Source organism: Mastomys coucha, unplaced genomic scaffold (genome assembly GCF_008632895.1).
Source record: "Mastomys coucha isolate ucsf_1 unplaced genomic scaffold, UCSF_Mcou_1 pScaffold22, whole genome shotgun sequence".
In the NCBI taxonomy this organism is placed as follows: domain Eukaryota; kingdom Metazoa; phylum Chordata; class Mammalia; order Rodentia; family Muridae; genus Mastomys; species Mastomys coucha.
In genome coordinates, this window is record NW_022196905.1 from 194,306,015 (window position 1) to 194,326,697 (window position 20,683).

Genomic DNA, 20,683 nt, shown 5'->3' on the forward strand with positions numbered 1-20,683 from the left:
TTTGGCAAGTACAGTTGCTAGAAAACAGGTTTTACCTTGAGATGTGGATGACTAGGAAGAGGTAGCAGAAAGTTATGCAATAATAGCATTTTCCTGAAGAAAATAACAAATAGATTTGTGGAAAAAAAAACATTGCTTTTGGTCAAATAAAAATATTGTTGATGTTAAGAATTTTATTGAGGACCCTGAAAACTCCTGACTTGAGGTTTTCACCTATTTGTAATGTGGTGTGAGATTCATGCATCACAGTCTGTTACAGTGAGTTCAGAGCTGGGTGTCAAGACTCTTCTATCTGCTTTTCATTCTAGATCCAATCTGAGTTCTAAAGGCTCTAAACAGCTGTGGGTGTGTGGCCAGAACACTAAGTTTAATTGCTGACATGAGCTTTGAATTTTTACCTCTTCTCATTTTTAGGAATTATTGCTTTTATACCTTCCAATCACAACTTTTTTTTTTTATGTTGAATGTTCTCAAAGTTAGGATAATTAGAAGAAAAGAGAATTCTATTTTAGATATGAAGATGTTTTAAAAGTCTCATTCTAGGAACATATTTGTATCCCACAACATTCCTGGTGGATTTGGGAATAAATTGTACTTCAGGATATTCCCAACGAGGAAGCTCTGCACTTCTCTCTTGACCAGCCTTTAAGATGTATGGAGATTGAACTGTTGATGTGCAGCAGTTGCTATGCTGGGTAAACACTATTGTTCCAAAGTACATGTTATTAGAAGTCCATTCTTGTTGGTGAGAAATGACCATTACATATTCTTACTAAAGAATGCCAGTAGATAACAACAGGGAACCTAAGGTCAGAAATATTTCCTGTTTCGCTTTCTTTAGCACACTTTCAGAGAATATTAAATCAGGTGATTTTGAATTCCCAAACTTTTAAAAATGCTTTCTTTATATGTATACCATTTTCAATGTGTTCCAAAGCCAAAACAAAGCATGTAAACATATATAATATTAGAGTTCATAAGTAATACTATTACCACTTAAATATTAAGTCAAATATAGATTAATATTATAGGTTATGCTAGAAATACTTTCTTTATGGCATATGAGAGTTTTAGTAAATATCAGACTGCAGTTAATTGTAATATTAAGTAAACTGTGGTATCTCTTAGTACTTACTGATCAGGTACGCTAGATAGGGACCATTGTTTAATTCTGCACACCATGCCTGAATTTTGTACTTTGAATGTAAGTGAATAAAAAAAATACTACTATGTGCAGATTAAAATGCAAATTAGTCTGACAGCAAAGTATATAGTATTAAAGCATGATATAATCCACTTGCTATCCCAAGAATCAATATGTTTATACAGCCATGACTTTATTGACAGAGGATTGTAGTTAAGCGTATTGTTCAGATGTCATGAAGTAACCAGAGACAATTTCATATGAAAGTTATATTGTGGTTACTAATTTCTTAAAAGCACTTTTTTAGAAACTCTCTGGTACCTTGAAAATTCTCATATAGTATCTATCTATCACCATTGTATGTTCATCTGTGTGGGCACAGGGGCATGTACACATGTGTGTGCATCAGTGCATGCTCACAGATGTGTGCATTCACTCTCACTGATATTATTGGTATCCATGAGCTGCATATGAGGGAGCATCATTATTGATAATTACCATCTTGGAATCCCAGCAAGGACTTTATAGAGCATATAGATACTGAATAAATCATTATTGAAGATCTGAACAAGAAAAAAATAGTTTAAGCAGATTTTTTTCCATTGTATGTACACTCCTGGCCTTCCCCATGAGAAGTTGATCTTCTAGTTCATTTGGCTTCTCTATGAATGTTAATGTCCCCCAGGTTTCTTTGTTACATACATTCTCTTTTCATTCTCTATAATCTCACTAAATCACAGAATAAAATCCATGATTTTATTCACAGTTTTGATACTGACAGCCCTTATATAACTCTCCTCCAGTTCTAGACACAAACATTTAACTGTTCATTGTATAAGCACTAATAGACTTCATTTACTGACTTCTCTGTCTTGCTATCATTTACACTGTATGAAAGTTAAATTACGAAAACAAAACTAAGAAGTGAAGCTTAGTTTAGTGTTAGATCATGTGCAAGAGCCCAAGCTGTATTCCCAACACAACAAAAAAATATAGAAACGAGTTATAAATATATTTAAAGTCCTCCTGTTATGCACAACTTACACATCTTCTATATTTTTGCTACTGTTGTAGGTTTGGGCCATGGCATATAAAATAAAAAAGCTGTAGCATATGTAGACTTGCAAAATTCTTTCATAAAAAAAGCTATTTACAGATAAAGATGTCAGTCATTTCATTAAATCAGAAATTTTATGCCAGCAACATAAGCAAATGTATGCTCAGAGAAGAACTCAAAATCACCATTATGGTTATATTGTAATCATATATTGTCTATGAAAAATATAGCCTTGAGAATTTATGCAAATACTAACATATCTATAGCAAACTATATATATCTTCATACCCACTATAATGTTATATACAATTTTCATAGCAATTCCTTGAAATAACAAGTGTTATTATATTATCTTTAGTTAACTAATTATTAAAGAAAACTATATACCTTAGGAAATAGGTTCAGTTTACATAAAATAGAACTTAACTGACCTTTTGTAGATGGTGTGGCCAATAGCTTCACTCATTAGTCAGAAAGATAAATACCTCAGATCATTTGTGTCATGTTTTAAATTTGTGGGCTTTAAGACCCTGATACTGAGTAATCTGAGATTCTGAAATAATCCTTTCCTTGAACACAGTGGCCTGTCACTGCTTTGTTCCATATCATTAGTTTCTCATCCTACCTTGAATATGATTCATAACTAGTGATGTGATGTAACCATCTGAACTATTTATTATTCTAATGGAACATACTGTTTGGAAGCAAACCACTTTTTACTTTGTTATTATTGGAAAAGCATTAATCCTCTGCCTATATTACACAGTACTAAGTCATAGAAAGCTGATCCCCTTCACTCTTTTGGACCCCAACATTTACAATAAAAGTCCTCCTTAGCATCTATATAATACTTTTCTTCTTTTTGTCCCTTGTAGTTGTTTGAAATTACAGTGCCTCTCTCTCAAGGCCCCAAACCGGTCACAATCAGTTTTGCCAATCACACTTCCTGCCGGTGCATGTCTAAACTGGATGTTTACAGACAAGCTCATTCAATTATTAGACGTTCTCTGCCAGCGACATCACCACAGTGAGTATGAATTAACTCTATTTTCTTCTACATCTCCTCCTAATATAACACTGTCTTCCAATAAACAAAACTTTATTGAAGGAAGTTTTGTAAAAGACGGTTTTATTTCTCATGGAATACAAAACACAAGATATTATACAATAAAAGTTGAATTATACTGAATGAGCTACCTGTTGCGTAGTTGGGGTAGTTCACAATATAAAAGGATGTTCTAAAGAATGGTGCACAACCTACCACTCTTCATACAACTAATTAAGTAGTCACAAAGATTTAACATCTATGAAATTGAATATTCCCTTACAAGTGATTATAAAGCATAAAATTTTAAACCTTAATGACTTAAGTCTAAAACAAAAATTAACCATACATATTATGATGATATATAAGATAGAGTTGAAATATATCTCCTTACTTCTTATTTTAACAGTGTGACTATTGAAATCTTAATTACTTGAAATTTCTCTTAATATTACTTGAATTAACATTCACATTGTCTTCCTGGCTTCATTTTAGATTAGCAAACAGTAGCATTTGATTAGAGGGAATGACAGAGCATTAATTTGGACACTCTGAATAACTTATATTAGAATAATTTTCATTGTGATTTGGGTCTTAGGAACTTTGAACCCCAAAACCAAGTTGCAGCTCAGCATGTTTAAAAATCAAATAGAATCAAGCATACTTCCAGAACTTATTGCAACAGCATAAGATGGACAGCATAAGTAGATGGACAGTATATAGGATAGAAAATTTAAGAAACCGTTTCAGCTTAGGAGCCTTGGCAGTAAATGTTTCATAATGGCGGGCTTCCCATGGGGTCTTTTCATGCTGCTCAACTTAACCTGGCAGACAAGTGGCCATTGAGTTCTTAAGGCATTTTAGAGAACTCAATGACAGCTTAAATATTAACCCAAAACTGTCCTCCTTGGCATGAAGAGGAAAAAGTCTCATAGATATATGTGAAGAAAACATGGAGCTGCTTGAAGCAAAGCATGCACCTTAATTGAAGAGTGGGTCCTATATGTTGTCTCATTCATGCAGCCCTCGGAGTGCTGTTCATTTTCTAGAACCTCTTTCCTTAGGCAGAGCATCCACTCTGAGAACTGTAGGTATCATCTTTGTGTTCGTGCCTCCCCAAATTTCATTTGAAGATCTGAACATATTCTTGGTTTCTAGTAAGTTTTCTACACTTCTCTTATACTTCCATGAGATTTGATTAGCTATATGTCAAATCCAAAGACAAGTTCAATTTTTTTCTATTTCTCTGCTTTTCATATCACAGAGTTCCTATATTCTCTTCAGACTCTGAAATTGCAGGTATGGCTAATTATTTCTTCTTTTATCCCACATAAGTACATTGGTCATTTGGGAGAAGAGAGCAATAATTATTTCAACTTACATATAATTACCTAGAATTATGTTCATCTACTTCAATCTTTGTGTACGTCTGATTTAACATATCAGTGTCAAGCCAGTCTCTTAGTATTACCTCTTTCTCTTATTCCTGTTCACTATTGTAAGCCTTAAAAGACACAATTAGATTCATCCAAGAAGAGTGCTTATCAATTGCTTAAAGAATTGAGCACATATTCCTCAACTTTTTTTTGTCATCCTCCTTGTCCTTATTCTCCATGTCTTTGTTTTACAAAGTCTAAATCCCTGGTCACAAGTTAATTTCCTGTTCTGACTCTTGTTTCTATTATGGCATTAGCTCAAAGTGACTTCTACTTCTTTTCTGCCTTTCTAAGGTCACATCCATTTCTCAGACCTCAGATTAAGGTCCTTACCTTGCATTTTCCTCATCAAAATACCACAGTCAGGAATGTTTTGCGTTTCTTTTTAGCTCTGGACAATATGCCTCAGAGATGTAATTAGGTTATTACATGCACGTCTAATTTGTTTATTCCATAACTTCTATATTTATTAAATTATTTACTGATTATGTTTTTATATGATAATATACTACAGGCACATCAACGTACTACAAAATATAAAGAGAAGTGTATAATCAAGGAAGTGTAGAGGAAGAGACACACTTAGAGAAGAACATTATATGGAGACGCAAGTATTTTAAAGCTAAGGGTGCTGAATTTACTGGTTGGTTAATTGGTTGATGTCTTCAGTATCCATGAAGATGTAATGAAATTGAACAGTCTAGTGGCAATGGATGTGATGAGTCAATCAGATTTCAATGCATTAAATCAATAGTACATTAAATAATAAAAAGATTAGATTGTGATTTTCAAGCAGTGAGCACCAGACTAGAGATCCTTATGTTCGTATAAAGATTTGATGCTAGAACAGAAAGTTTTTATAGATAAAGAAATGGCGTAAAAGCCATAGTCAAAGCATCTTTAACTACACTTGATACATCCAAAAATGTCTGATGATTTGAAAATGATTATGACATTATGTCAGTCTTTGGAGTAGTGTCAAGTTGAAAACAATGATAAGAGGGGTAGGGTGGTAAGAATAGAAAATTCTAGCGTAGGTGATAGTTCATCTTTTATTTGTTTACTGACATTGCCATAAAATGTATTCAATGGTAATAAGGGGAGAGTTTCATTATTGTGAAGACTCTTATCTTTGCTGAGGAGAGGAGCAGGCACATGTCCCAGGCAATCTTTAACTTAAAGACGTGAAAACTCAGAATCTTTAGACCATTAATCTGTAATAGAGCCTCAATCCAATGACTTAAATGCTCAAAAGTCACGGCATTTTCTTTTTCCAGTTTTAATTGCCCAATTTCCCTTTAAGTTTGAAGATCATACATTGTTCCATTTTTGAAATATAAATGAGCAGATGACCATAAAAAGTAATTTATTAATATTTATAAGACAGTAGAAATATGATATTCCCATTAAATCATGACATAATCTTTTAACAATATTTTTTGTTTTTATTTTTTATTATTTATTCACTTTACATCATGATTGCTGTCTCCCATTCCTTCACACAGCCCCTCCCTCCAGCCCCTTTCCTCTGAGAGGATGGAGTCTCTCCTTTACTATATATCTCTCCACTCTGGTACATCAAGTCCCTGCAGGACTAGAGGCATCCTCTCCCACTTAGGCCGGACAACGGAGCCCAGAAAAGAGAATGTATTTTACAGTCAGGCATTATCTTTAGAGACAAACCCCACTCCAATTGTTGGGGAACCCACAAGAGACTGAGCTGCTTATCTGCTGTATATGTACCAGGGGAGCTAGATCCAGCCTTGTAAGTTCTTTGGCTTGGTGGTTCATTCTTTGAGCATCCCCAGAGGTCCAGGTTAATTGACTCTGTTGGTCTTCCTGTGGCATTCCTATCCTCTTCACAGCCCCCAATCATTCCCTCAACCATCTGATCAGAAAGAATTTTTTTCAGCATTCATAAGCATATAGTTTAAGATGTCCTAAAGATATCCTCTTTGCAAATTTAAAATCCCTATGAGCACATGTCATGATTTTTTGAAATCTTAGTGAGTGTATCTGCTCAATATTTCTTCAATGGTCTCTCTATGTGTGTATAGATAGACTGTTTATATACACATATGTAGATATAGAATTCATACACATATGTTTGTACATATATTTATGTGTATGTATGTTGTACATATGTATGTTTGTTTTATATATATGTAAGGACATATATGTATGTGTGTGTGTGTGTGTGTGCATATATATATATAATCATGCTCAGTTGAGGACCTGTTGGCATGAATGAGCTTTTCAATGAATGTCAGTCAAGAGAATCATTGTTTAAACCCTGAAGCAATATTTTTTTTCTAACAAGGTATCATGGAGTAGCTCGATGGTCTGATTTATGGAAGATTGTCTTTGACATCACAGTAGTTCTGTGACTTGCTTGTTTACAAGAAGCAAGAACAACACCGTGAAAATAACTGAGTAGTCTACCACTTCATGTGTCTCATTGACATTATGCATGTAATTTTCACAGCAGAAAAGAAAATTAGTGGTAAATTCAAAAGACTAGGTTGTGCTTTTACAACATCAAACAGGAGTTTTGAGAGATTTGTTTCTTTTGTTTTAATGGATTAAGGTAGCATAGAAAGTTTTGTGTACAGAAAAAATGACGAGACAAGTTTCAACACAATCAAAACATTTGGCATATTTTCTTTCTCATGGAATGGACAATAAGTATTTTTTTAACCTTGTTGACCTGTGTCATTCCTTTTGGAGGGAAAGATACAAAGAAGATGGAGTATATTTGTTTTCATTTATGAACTAGTATTATAATTAACAAAATTCCATAGGCTACATCAGAGTACTCCTTGTAGTACACTCTAGAGAATTTGGACATTGAACAATGACATGTGTCTGCAATCGCAGTATCCCATAGGAGAGTTCTACTGCCCTTGAAGTGCCATGTTCTATCTCCTCATTTCCTTCTCTTGTACTTCTGACATCGCTGGGTTATTCTGCAGTCACATCAACCCTCTAGTTCCCTTTAATGAGTTTTGTTGTGGCCACTTGGTTTGGGTTTAGGTTTCTGTAGTGAAGTGTTGCTGTGACAATACTTATAATACCAGAGGCTTTTTTGAAGCACATTCTGGCCCAATTTCTGATACTTTATTCTCTGGCTTAATTCAAATAATTTGAAATAAATGTGGAAATAAAATCTGACAGTGATATGATAATTTTTATCGTTGTATCCTACTAAAACTCCGGTAACCCCTCTACAAATAAATGACTCGCCAGCCTTAATATCACTCCACCTACTTTACTCACTCTGGTTCCTCTTCTCCTGACCATACACTTCACACATCAAGCACCACGTGGTCAGTTAAGTAGTTCATGACCATGTGGAATGACTGCTTCATACCAAGTAGTGGGCAAGGCAGCTTTTTGTAGCATGCTAATGCTTTAGAACAGTTGTTTGGAATTATAGAAAAAGAAAAATATTCGATATTATCAATTTACTTTCAAACTAATGCACATACTTACTTATTCTTTCAAATACTGTTTGCCAAATTTATTACATGCATAGACTTTCCATCCATTACACTTATCTATGTTCTTTTTCTTTGACAAATGAACAAACTTTGGCTCTGACTTCTCTTCTTCCTGTACACAGACCAACAGAACATAGACAAGGACTGGCACAAATACACAAGGTTAGGAACTTTTGTGAATCAACAAAATTCAATACAGACAAATAAGCATATACATGTTATTTAGATGTATGTATATTAAATAGTCCTTGATATTTTAAATTTCAAGGTCTTAAGATGCATTATTTCTTACTATATTAGGTGAGGAAAATTACATTATAACATTGAATACAAGGGCATTTTGCATATATGTGACATGAGTGTGTGTGTGTGTGTGTGTGTGTGTGTGTGTATGTGTGTATGGGTAGGAAGTGAACCCATAGTCTCACATACAGTACCAAACACTCTACCACTCATCTGTGCCCCCAGAGTGAAAGGTTTTATTACTTTTTATTGATTGGTAAGCACTATAGGAAAACTATAACTGAATGCATGTCTATATAAACATAAAAGTGTATCCGGGTGACAAATGAATGATGGCAAGATAAAAAAATATTTAAAATGTATTTGGAACAAAACTAGTGGAGGATTTTACCCAGAGTTCTGCAGTCTTTACATCACCAAAGTACAGCAATCCTTCCAGCTGCTATTCAGACAACAACACTTTAAAAAGAAATATCAGGGTCGATATTCTTCCATAATATAGTTTTACAGAGTTGAAGCCTTTATTTACTTTCTTGGCATATCAAGAAATAGGGTTAGGGTTTTGCACATTTCAAAAACATCATTTTGTAACTAAGAATATGAAATTTTGTCAAATATTCTTTAAAAACCTGCACAAAAAATAAGATTAATTTATAAAGTAAATTTGTTACAATGATTATAGTTCTTTGAAAGAGTCATAACACATCAATTTATTTCTATCAAATGCCACATAATAGTGGTGAGTTTTAGTTCATTCAGTGTATATTTGGGGAGTCAAGAAATATCTAAGAATATAAAATCCCAGTGCCAAAATATAGAGAAAATAAGTTTCAAGTACAGAGTACATGAGAAAGCATGCCACAATATTTAAAGTAGAAGAACTAGAAATTATTACCCAACATTTAGAATTTCAGAGATGTAAATGGACTAATTAAATTGACTTTATCATTGAATAGATCATTTTTCCCCAGTGAGAAAATAGATGCTTAAACTCATGATTTCTGATTTCAAATAGCAAAATCAATGGCTAGCAAATCTGTCTAGTGAAGTTTTCAAATAATGAACTTATTCCTGTAAAGGCAACTTTTATCTTTCATAAAAATTCCAAGTTCTACTTGGAGAGCATAAGAAAGTTTATCACATGGTCACTAGCATAGATCAACATTAAGAATTATTCATGCCTTCTAGAAAACATATGCTTCAAATAATGTGTTTTGCAAATGTATCTCATGAAATGTCCTATTTATAAAAATCTCTCTAAATGCACATTAATTATTCCTTTCAAATATCATTTTCAGCAGCATTAAAGTGCCTTGATTTAAAGCACAATGGTAATAAGTACATTGTGCTAATCCCTTAATCTAATCTGTCAGCACTTCCTTCATTATAATATAATAATATTTGGAAATTCTGTTTCCTACCTGTTTTCTTTACAATGGTCTTACATCTGAGCAGGGGACATCATTCAGACACTATAAAGCTAAATTTATTTGAATATTGGTTTCTGTAATTCAATAATATCTCACATAATTTCAGATTTCAACATTAAAATATGTTTTATGGTGAGTAATATATTCTTATTGTGGGAAAATTCTCATTTATTCTTAATATTTGAATTGTGTTTTAAGACTATTACAATTCAAAATATTTAGTTCCCTTTAAGCAAAGCATTAGTAACTGCTGCAATATTTGTGTTGTCAAAGCTGATGCAGGTATAATTGAAAATGTTTCCAAAATGTATTTTTGTTCAACACAAATACAGTGAAAGAGGAAAGACATAGTGCAGGCAGATTATATAAACTCTTTATCTCCTACTTTAAAAATACATATTTGGATGGTTATATAACATTCCTGAAATAAATTCCCATATATTTATTTCTACATATAGAATTCATATAATTAAATTTGTATTTTTGAAAATATTGTGACATAAAGAAGCAAACTATTTTTCTATCTATGTAAAAGGCAGAAAATTGTTTTATTTTTTTTACTAATTTAGGGTAGAGATCTGCCTGCCTACTTAAACACCAGCACAAATCTCACCATGTTCCTCTGAAGGGGAAGTCCTCCATTCTCCAGTATAAGGGGGACTTGAAACTGAGATGATTCCGATCACTCTGAAATTTAAATACCTTAGATCTTTGTTCTGTCAAATTTTTATACTACAATTTAAAAGGTAACTGCAACCAAATATATACATACCAAAAGTGGAAAAGGGCACCTATGTCTTAGATTTTATGTGTGCACATTAGTGTTTGTGTGTGTGTGTATGTGTGTGTGTGTGTGTGTAACTGAAAGGAAGTTGTAGAAATCCATCTTTACTTAATCCACTGATAGACTATGTTATTACATGTCATTCCACTACATTAGGAAATGTATGGCTTTGGTTTTGATTTGGTTTGGTTTGATTTGATTTGAGTGAGAAGCTTTCTCATCTAGCACAGACTAGTCCAAACCAATTATCTAGCCCAGGGAGGTGACCTCTGAATTCCTGATCCATCAGCCTGAGAATCTCTGGATACTGGAATTAATCTCATGTGCCTCACATATTGGGCTTCAAATGTGGATTTTTAACTCTTTAATTGATTTCATGTTCCACATATGACCTATAAACAACCAAGAAAAACACTGCACGAGGCAAAGGTAGGATAAATTACATATTGCAAAAATGAAAAAGAAATGTTTTCTATTGTCAACATGACAGTATATGCCCACCTATAACCAACATATAGAAGGATAATTACCACATGTAGAAAAACAATCAAGGTATTTTCTTGTAGGATACCAAAGTTTGGATAGAGTATACATACAAAATTAATGATATTGGTTTAGAAGATTGATAAATACTATCTAAATCTATCATGAACAATATATACTCATGATTAAATTATAATATAAAATAATGACTAGATTAATTACTTTTTTATTGTTGTAATAAAATATCATAACCAAGACAACTTATAAAAGAGCATATAGTTTATTTGAGAGCATATAGTACCAGAGGGAAAATAGTCCATTACCATCATGACAGGGATCTTGGAAACAGGAAGGCAGGCATGGTGCTGGAGCAGTAGCTGAGAGCTTTATCCATATGAAGGAATCAGAAAACCAACACAAAATGGCATCAGTCTTTTGAAACTTCAATACCTGACTCCTAAGTGACACTTGCTCTAGCAGGCTACACCTCCTAACCCTCCGCAGACATCCACCAAATGGAGACCACGTATCCTGATATCTGTGACTTATGGCCAACCTTACAGTCAAGAGGTTGAGATGAGATTTTCCCTTAGGAATAAATGAAAAATTGGGACAGTGTGGCATGTTCCTGGAAATACTAAGTGAACAAGGAAGGTTTAAACATATTGTCCTGTTATTGATACTTGGTTTTCATTGTTTTTCAAATGAAATACTGAAACATATAAACAAAGATATTAAGAAAGGAAATAGTACACTGAAGATCTAGAACAGAATGAACTTCAGTGAACACATATTTCTCATAGTCTTAACTCATTGTCATATAAGTAAATATGTTACATATTTAAGATTAAAAGCAAAAGGCATATAACATACACAGGATAAAGTAAGCAGCTGTTCATATAAAAATTGTTGGAGGCCAAATGTTTTACTGGAATTTGTTAGTATGAAGTCAAACATACAGACTGAAAGCCTTTGCTATCTTTTGTTGGTTTTGGATGTCAGTGATTTTCCTTTTTGCCTAAAAATACTTGCTTATCCTGCTTAAGATCACATATTTCTTCCTGAAAATATATGTGGTAAGCCTGTTTAATTTTATTTTAAAAGAAAAAGTACTGTAAATTGTAATTAGTCCCCAAGCATAGCTTATTTTAGATGAATTACCATATATTACACTGTCTGTACAAAAACAAAACTATTTTTGATAGCATCTAAGATGCTTAAACAGTTTCATGATCCATACAGCAAGTATTACTGCTGTTAGCATGTAGTTGCTTTAGGTGATCACCTGGAATGTTTGTGTGTCTTATGAGAGACTATAGTTGGCATGACATAGCAAATAATAAGGTGAAAAAAGTCAAAATTAAACTAAATTCAAGAAATGCCCTATAATAGATTCTTTCAACAACTTAAATGGGCCATGAACTTTGGGAGACTTCAAGAAGGGAAGAGGGAACAAAGTTCAAATAATTGGTGCCATTTGATGAAGCATATGGGACATTTTAGACTCACTGCCATATGGAAAAGAATGAATAGACTGTGTCTTAGAGCTGCTGTAGACAGTTGGAAAGGAAAACACTGTTAAATCATCAGAGGTGATATCCAAACTGAAGGTAGACACGGTTATAAGATGAGTATTTGCAAGATAGGCATAGAGGTGTATGCCTGTGATTCCAATATTGGGGAGGCTGAGGCAGTAGGATCACAAGTTCAAGGCCAGCTTACATTACATAGTGAGGGGCTGCTTTAAAACAAACACAATTCAGAACTGTTCATTCTGCAAAAGAAAACTCCAGACAAGATCTTTGTGTGGTTTCATAATAGTTCTCAGGCTGTTTTGGAAAGAAGGTGCCTTATCACAATTGAGGCTGTATCTATGTAAACTTTCTTAGTAGCATCCAAATCATGGCCTATTTGTTTGCATTCAGTGCACTTTTTACAGTATCCACAGATGATTTCTGTGTTGTAACAATTTGGGATTGATTCAGCATTCTTTTACCACTTAATGTTGTTTACAATATTGGTTTGAAAGAAACAATGTCTGATATCTAAGTACATATTTCCTCGTGATGTCTACACCAATGTGTCTTAACAAGTCAAGTAGTAAAAGTTAATGCATGCTCTGTAAGCTAAAATATTAAAAGCCATGAAGCCTCCTGGACAGACTATCTAGGAGAACAGTGTGCATTGACTCTTAAGAAGAGTCTTATCTGCATGTGACTCTTAAGAAGACCTATAGTATTCAATCTAATGACACAGAACATGATCAATATCAAACAATAGCTTCTAAATGTCATTTTTAAAGTAACAATAAGAATAATAGTAGTAGTAGTTTTAGTAGTAGTAGTAGCAGCAGCAGTAGTAGTAGTAGTAATGATAATGGCTATGTGAAAAATAGATCACTCTAGATGTAGCAGCAGTAAATAAGATGAGCTAGAGGGGTCTGTCATACTAAAGTGTCCAGTGTTGTAGTCATTAACATGAATGAGATCCTGTTAGCTAAGGGCAAGACAATTGGAACATTTGAGGAGTAGTTTAATCTCCTATCAAGTCCATTTGTTCATGATTTTTTTTCTAAGACAAATAAGATAGAAAGAATGTAGAGAGGAAGGAAGAAAAGGAGGGTAGGTAAAAAGAAGAGAATGAAGAGATGGCCATGAAAACAAAGCACAGTGAAGGGGGCTCTTAGATATCTTTGTGGTTGAATTTAAAAGGAAAATTATCCACTGATAAAATCATTAGATCTATGGGATCTGTGCTTCAGATACAAGACCATACTTGTGTTAGTATGTGGATGTCACCATAGTGGCAGTAGTATTTGAGAGGCAAAAGCTGAAAACCACCTAAATAGTTATCCAAAGAAATAGTTCAATCACATTATCTTATGAAATTTTGTACAGCCACTAAAAGTCATGCAGAAGGGCTTTCTTAAATGACCTCTTGAGTTGCCTGAAGTTTGTATTTTGTTTGGTAAAGGAAATTACAGAGTAACATAGAAGGCATAATCCTATTGTTTTAGTAGGTCAAAACAATCTGTCAGTGTACAAAGCAGCCTATTTCCCTTTAAAACAGTAAGTCTGGAGTCATCTAAGACCTTATAACTTACAAAGGTAAACCTCAAGATTAAAACCTGGCAGCAAGTGAGGTGGGGGTCATCTGAGAGGAGACACTGATCACTCATCTCCCACCTTCTCATGTAATTGAAAGCTTCCCCATAAGGACATTTTGATTTGTAACATGTACATGAAGAAGAAAGACCATTCTCTATACCAGTTACACTGTTGTTTAGCTTCTATTTCTTCTGTCTCCTCAAAAGGTGTCAGGCAGCTAACAAGACTTGTCCAACAAACTATGTGTGGAATAACTATATGTGCCGATGCCTGGCTCAGCAGGATTTTATCTTTTACTCCAATGTGGAGGATGGTAAGTATATAAAAAAAAAACACTCTTATCTATAACTGATCTATATTTTAATTAACTTAATTTCATATTAAATTGTCACAATGTTCTATTCATCACTCCTTGAAATAAAGACCAACAAGTATATGTGCTCTATTCTTTTGATGTTAATTTTTAACTTCTATAAAAAGGGACATGACATGTTTATACACAGTTCTTTACTGAAAAACTAACAGGGGAGATCTTTTGAATCCATGTATTAGTTACCATATCCTGAACCAACTAAGTTCCAGTAAATGTGTCCTGTGTTTGTCTAGACTCAACCAATGGATTCCATGATGTCTGTGGATCCAACAAGGAGCTGGATGAAGACACCTGTCAGTGTGTGTGCAAGGGGGCACTTCGGCAATCCAGCTGTGGACCCCACAAAGAACTAGATAGAGACTCCTGCCAGTGCGTCTGTAAAAACAAACTTTCCCCTAATTCATGCGGAGCCAACAGGGAATTTGATGAGAACACATGCCAGTGTGTATGTAAAAGAACGTGTCCAAGAAATCAACCCCTGAATCCTGGAAAATGTGCCTGTGAATGTACAGAAAACACACAAAAGTGCTTCCTAAAAGGGAAGAAATTCCACCATCAAACATGCAGGTAAGAAGTCTACATTAACAGCTCGGATTCCTTTGTGGAAAATGCAATGTTATCAACCTGAAGATGTTCACTCAATCTAGACCCGAAGCTGTTTATTAGAATGAAGTCAGTAAATACTCTCAGAAAAAAATATAATTATTCAATTCAATACTAATTGTTCTTGACACTAGATTTTTGTAAGATATTTGGCTTCTTTGAGATAGTTGTAATCTATAACCAGGCTGACCTAGAACTTAGCATCCTCCTCCCTTAGTTTCCTGAATACAGGGATTACAAGAATACATAAACACATTTAGTCTTTGAGACTTGATTTAACTACAGGAACATTAAGGCACAAAACAAAACAAAACAAAATAAAACAAACAAAGACAAGACTAAGTTCAAAACTACATCCTTGTTCTAGAGGGTAATGAAGGAGAGTCCTCTATAAATTCTCCTCTCTTCAAGGGTTCATGTATTCTTTGAGATATGCATTCAGCAATATATATCTCCAACTGCCAAGAACTATACTTCTGAGTATAATTTATTTTAAAGCTTAAAAATAATGGGCAGCACTATTTCCTGTAGAATTTGATCCAAAATGAAACATTTACACTAAATGCCTCTTGGGAACTAAATAAATATTCTAGCTTGCTTTCTGTTGCTGTTATAAAACACCATACCCAAAAACAACTTTGGGAAATTATGCTTGCAGTTTACAGTCTCTCAAGGAAAGTCAGTACAGGAACTGAAGGCAGGAATCAAAGGACATGTGAAGGAACACTGCATACTGGCTTAATCTAAGACTTCGTGCAAGGGTAAACTCCACCTGTCCAGAGATTGTATCATCCGCAGTGGACAGGTCCTTCATCAATTAGCAATTTTAAAAAATGTCTCACAAACATGAGCATAGGCTAATCTGATCTACTCAGTTCCTTATGTGAGGGTCTCTCTTGTCAAATGACTCTAGATTTGTCATGTCAATGAATGAAGCTAGCTATGACAATAAAATAAGATGCTGGTAGATGTTATTAAAACTGCAGAGATAACTTAATGGTTAAGAACACATGATACTCCTCCTTCAGAGAACCTGAGTTTGGTATCCAGCACCCACTTCAATCAGCGCATAACTGCCTTTAACTTTAGCTCCACAGGATCAAGTACCCTCTTCTGGCATCTATAGTCACCCACTTGCACATACTCACAGACAAGCATAGACACTCATAATTAAAGATGAAAAGTAAAATCATTAAAATTTACTCAAGATTCATTTTTGGAATATTACTTTACTTTACCTTTGTGGTTGTTTTGACTGAATGTATGTCTGTCTATCTGTGCACCATGTGTGTACCTGGTGCCCACAGAGGCCAGAGGAAGACACTAGATCCCTAGAACTTGAGTTAGACAGTTGTATGTCAACATGTAGATTCTGGGTAATGATCTTGGTCCTCTGAAAGAGCAGCAAGTACTTGACCACTGAGACATCTCTCCTGTTCCATCTTTTTTTTTTTTTCACTTTTTTCAGTATGGCTTTGTTTTCTTTATATCAAGAAAAATAAATGAGGCTCTTAGATTCAAAGCCATACTATACTGACTCAATTTATCTCTCATCTCAGAAAATGATACTGTTTAATCAAGACCTCTGATTTTGATATTTTTGTTATATTTCTCAATGTTGGTCTGGCCACCATGCCTCTTCTTAGCTTACTTCAGTATCACTAGCTCTGTCTTTCTTTTCTCTCAGCTTATGGAGATTACAGATTTCATCTGCTTTGCTATTCTCTTACTTTAATGCTGAGTACACTTTAGCCATCCTGCTGCTTTTCATGGTTATTCTGCTTCATGTGGATTGGGTTTTCTGTACTTTTCCATCTCTACTCTAAGCTGGGACTCTAGCCTGGCAGTGGCCTCTGTGTTTAATCCTCTTGGTTGCTGGATCCAATAAAGATCTTCAAATTTGTCTAGAAGTCTTTAATGTTGCCATCTTTCTAGTTTTATTCTCTTCTCATTACACATGAAATTGTGGTGTCTTGATTCTCATTAAATATTCTCTTTCATTGCATCTCTTTTTCCATCCAAATATGCCCTTTCTACATCTAAAAAAAAAGTCATATCCTTTTTATTTTTAATGTAGTATCCTCATGACTGTTGATCATTAATTAATCTAGTACCTTAATAAGTAGAGCCTATCTTTTGATTCTCAAGAGTATGTTCTCTCGTTTTAACTTAAAATTATGAAGATCTGTCATTTGTAGTTACTGTATAATGAGACTTCACTAAATCAAGGCATTTTGTTGACCACATCATTTTTCTTCCTGCATTGTTACAGAGTACCTTACAGGAATCTTAATACTCATTTAAAATATTTTTGAATAATATTCACTTTCCAATATTTCTTACATTTTCATACTCTACTTATCAAGTGATATTTCCAAAATAAAACATCACATCCAAAAGAATAACACTATTACATTTCAGCAAACCTTATTTAGCCATGTTCTACAGTGACACTTTTTTCAATGAGTCTAGTACAGGCTAGGCGGTGGTGACACATGCCTTTAATCCCAGCACTTGGGAGGCAGAGGCAGCCAGATTTCTGAGTTCGAGGTCAGCATAGTCTACAGAGTGAGTACCAGGACAGCCAAGGCTACACAGAGAAACCCTGCCTAGTAAATATTGCCGAATTTTAATTTTTTGCTACTGTATATAGACTAGCCAGACATCATCATTTTTCTATAGAGAATTACCACATTAACTAAGTAGATTACGTTTATGACCTTTCATAAAGTATGAAGTATTATGATCTTTCATAAAGTACTTTCCTGCTGTTCTGGTATTAAAAGTTGAAGCTGGTATGTTGGGGCAAATGGACATGGAGCGATACCCCAGCCATGAACTATATCCCTAGGCTAAGTATACTTAGCAACTCTTTGTGTGTCCATTTTTCTAAGTGTATTGTTCTAAAATTTCTGGTGTCAAATGGATGGAGCAAAAGAGAAAACTGTAAAATAGATACACATTTCTTTTCTTAATGTTTATTACAATGGAGTAAGGTAGAGTGAGTTTTCATACTGCCTTAATTATCAGGGGTCTTTGACTACTAAAAACTATACATCTTTATTTCTAAAAGGAAATTACATTCATTATGTAACCATGAATATTTTAAAATTTCTTAACAAGATATTTATACTGTCTTCCTCCAAGGTTCAGAGAACATTTCAAAAGAGAGGGCTGAAGGAATCTAAGAGCTAGCAAGGTAGAGGAAATATCTGTAAGCCATGAAACCTGTAAACTCAGAATAGTTATAGATGCTCTTACTGAGTCTACAATAAAGCAGGCCAATGTGGGGCACTGATGGAAGAAAGGCTAAGGGGACAGAACCCCTCACTGCTAAAATCTTTGTCCCTGAAGGATTCAAGGAGAGATGATTCATTGCCATCTGTCACGTACCCACTCAGGATTCCCCTACCCAGGCCCCAGTGGATTTTTCTAATCCAGGGATCACTCAGCTGGACATGATTAAACTGGATGGTTCATAAAGCAAAATAAAAATCAAGAATGTGTGAAAGTGGCTGTAAGGGAGGAAAAGAGTAGAAGGTGAGAGAGTAATCCAGACTCAGTAGATATACACATGAAATTATCAAAAATTAATAAAAATTAAATACTTTAAATAAATTTTAAAAATCATTAGCTACCCTTTATTGATTATTTACATTTCAAATGTTATTTCCCTTCCCAGTTCCGCCTCCACAAAGCCCTATCCCCTCCGCACTCCCCCTGAACCTATGAGGATGTTCCCCAACCCACCCACCTACTCCCACCTCAGCACCTCAGCATACCCTTCCTTTTAACATCAACTGAGATGAACTTTTAATTGTTTCAGGCTCTCTTTAGTGCACTTTTTCTTTCTTTCCTGCCTCTAACATGGCTAGACAGACTCATCTTCCAAGACTCTCTTCAAAGCTAGAGTCAATTCATTATAGCAAACAACTTCCAAAACTTAAAGGATCAGTAATCTGTCCTTTCACCACTGCTAGCAACTGAAAGTCTCAAGTGAATGGAGAAAGGCACTATCAGTTCATGCATTCCCTCATGATCTGGAATACAGGTAGAGAGAGAGAGGAGTTACCCACCATCATCCAGCCAGCTGCTGAGTAAAAACACAAGAGGCTGGATGGGGCGGCTTGCCAAAGGTTCTGGTCCTGCCAAGATGGCTGTGTTTAATTGCCTGGAAGTCTGGGTCCCATGCACATCCCAGACTTTTGTGAATGTTGCTATGCTTGTGTGATCACAGGAAGTCAGCAGACCTTAAATATTCACTTTCAAACTTTCTGTTCTATGTTACTTTCATCCACAAAGCAGAAAAGACTTCAAAAGAACTAGTGCTCTCAATAGTCCCTCTCCCCACTGCTATGTCAGCAAGTGAGCCATGTTTTTTAAAGGCTTTTCCATTCCTCAACAATTCTGTAAACCTAAGCACATACTTAAATATTTATAAGCCTACAAACACATTTATAATAAAGTTAGTAATTTTTCCTGGTTTAAATTGAAGAAAACAGAAAAGCTTTCTGTGGCATCTTGACTTGCTACCTTGGTCTTCACCATGTGTCTTTCTCTCTGTTTGTTTGTTGGGTTTTTTCCTAGTTGTTACAGAAGACCATGTGCAAATCGACTGAAGCATTGTGATCCTGGACTGTCATTTAGTGAAGAAGTGTGTCGATGTGTCCCTTCATATTGGAAAAGACCACATCTGAACTAAGATCATACCAGTTTTCAGTCCACTATTTTAGTGTCTTGAAGAACTGTTGCCACATTAGAACTGTCTGTGCACAGAAAGACTCTGTGAGACCATGGTAACAGAGGCCCAAGTCTGTGTTTCCTGAACCATGTGGATTACAACGGGAAAGGACTGGCACTCATGTGCAAAAAACCTCTTCAAAGACTGGTTTTCTGCCAGGGACCAGACAGCTGAGGTTTTTCTCTTGTGATTTAAAAAAAGAAAAAAAAGAATGACTATATAATTTATTTCCACTAAAAATATTGTTCCTGCATTCATTTTTATAGCAATAACAATTGGTAAAGCTCACTGTGATCAGTATTTTTATAACATGCAAAACTATGTTTAAAATAAAATGAAAATTGTATTATAAGCTGTGAAGTTCAGTCTCTTGCCATCTTACACTATACTCAGGTTTCAGAAAATGAAGTGTCATCTTCCAAAATTTTCTCATCACAGATTTATGAGTTGCCTTTCAGTTTTCAGTGAAGAGTGATCTTCAGACTCTAAGCACATGTCATTTCCATCCACTGTGTCCATTTACTGTCTTGACAGAGTAGATAAGGCCTCCATTTTCAAATCTGAGGAAAAGGCAAAGAGAAAAAAATTAATTTGGCCACAACAAGATGTTTACTTTTTAAATGTGATTAAAGAGGAAAATCATGAAACTCCCAGTCAACGTCTCTGCATCCAACAAGACGGCATGATCCATCTTCACCCAATGTTCTCCATCTTTGAAATTCACACAAAATCCAAAT

At 34.7% G+C, this 20,683-nt stretch overlaps 1 protein-coding gene across 1 annotated transcript in view; it reads left to right on the plus strand.

The window, feature by feature from the left end:
- The window catches only part of Vegfc (vascular endothelial growth factor C), a 94,671-nt gene extending 74,373 nt beyond the window's left edge, over window positions 1-20,298 (plus strand). The window contains exons 4-7 of the mRNA XM_031339815.1: window positions 3,077-3,228; window positions 14,436-14,542; window positions 14,836-15,169; window positions 19,793-20,298. Of these exons, the coding sequence (XP_031195675.1) occupies window positions 3,077-3,228; window positions 14,436-14,542; window positions 14,836-15,169; window positions 19,793-19,907 (708 nt within the window). The 3' untranslated portion in view covers window positions 19,908-20,298. The remainder of the gene's footprint in view (window positions 1-3,076; window positions 3,229-14,435; window positions 14,543-14,835; window positions 15,170-19,792) is intronic.
- Window positions 20,299-20,683: the final 385 nt, after the last annotated feature.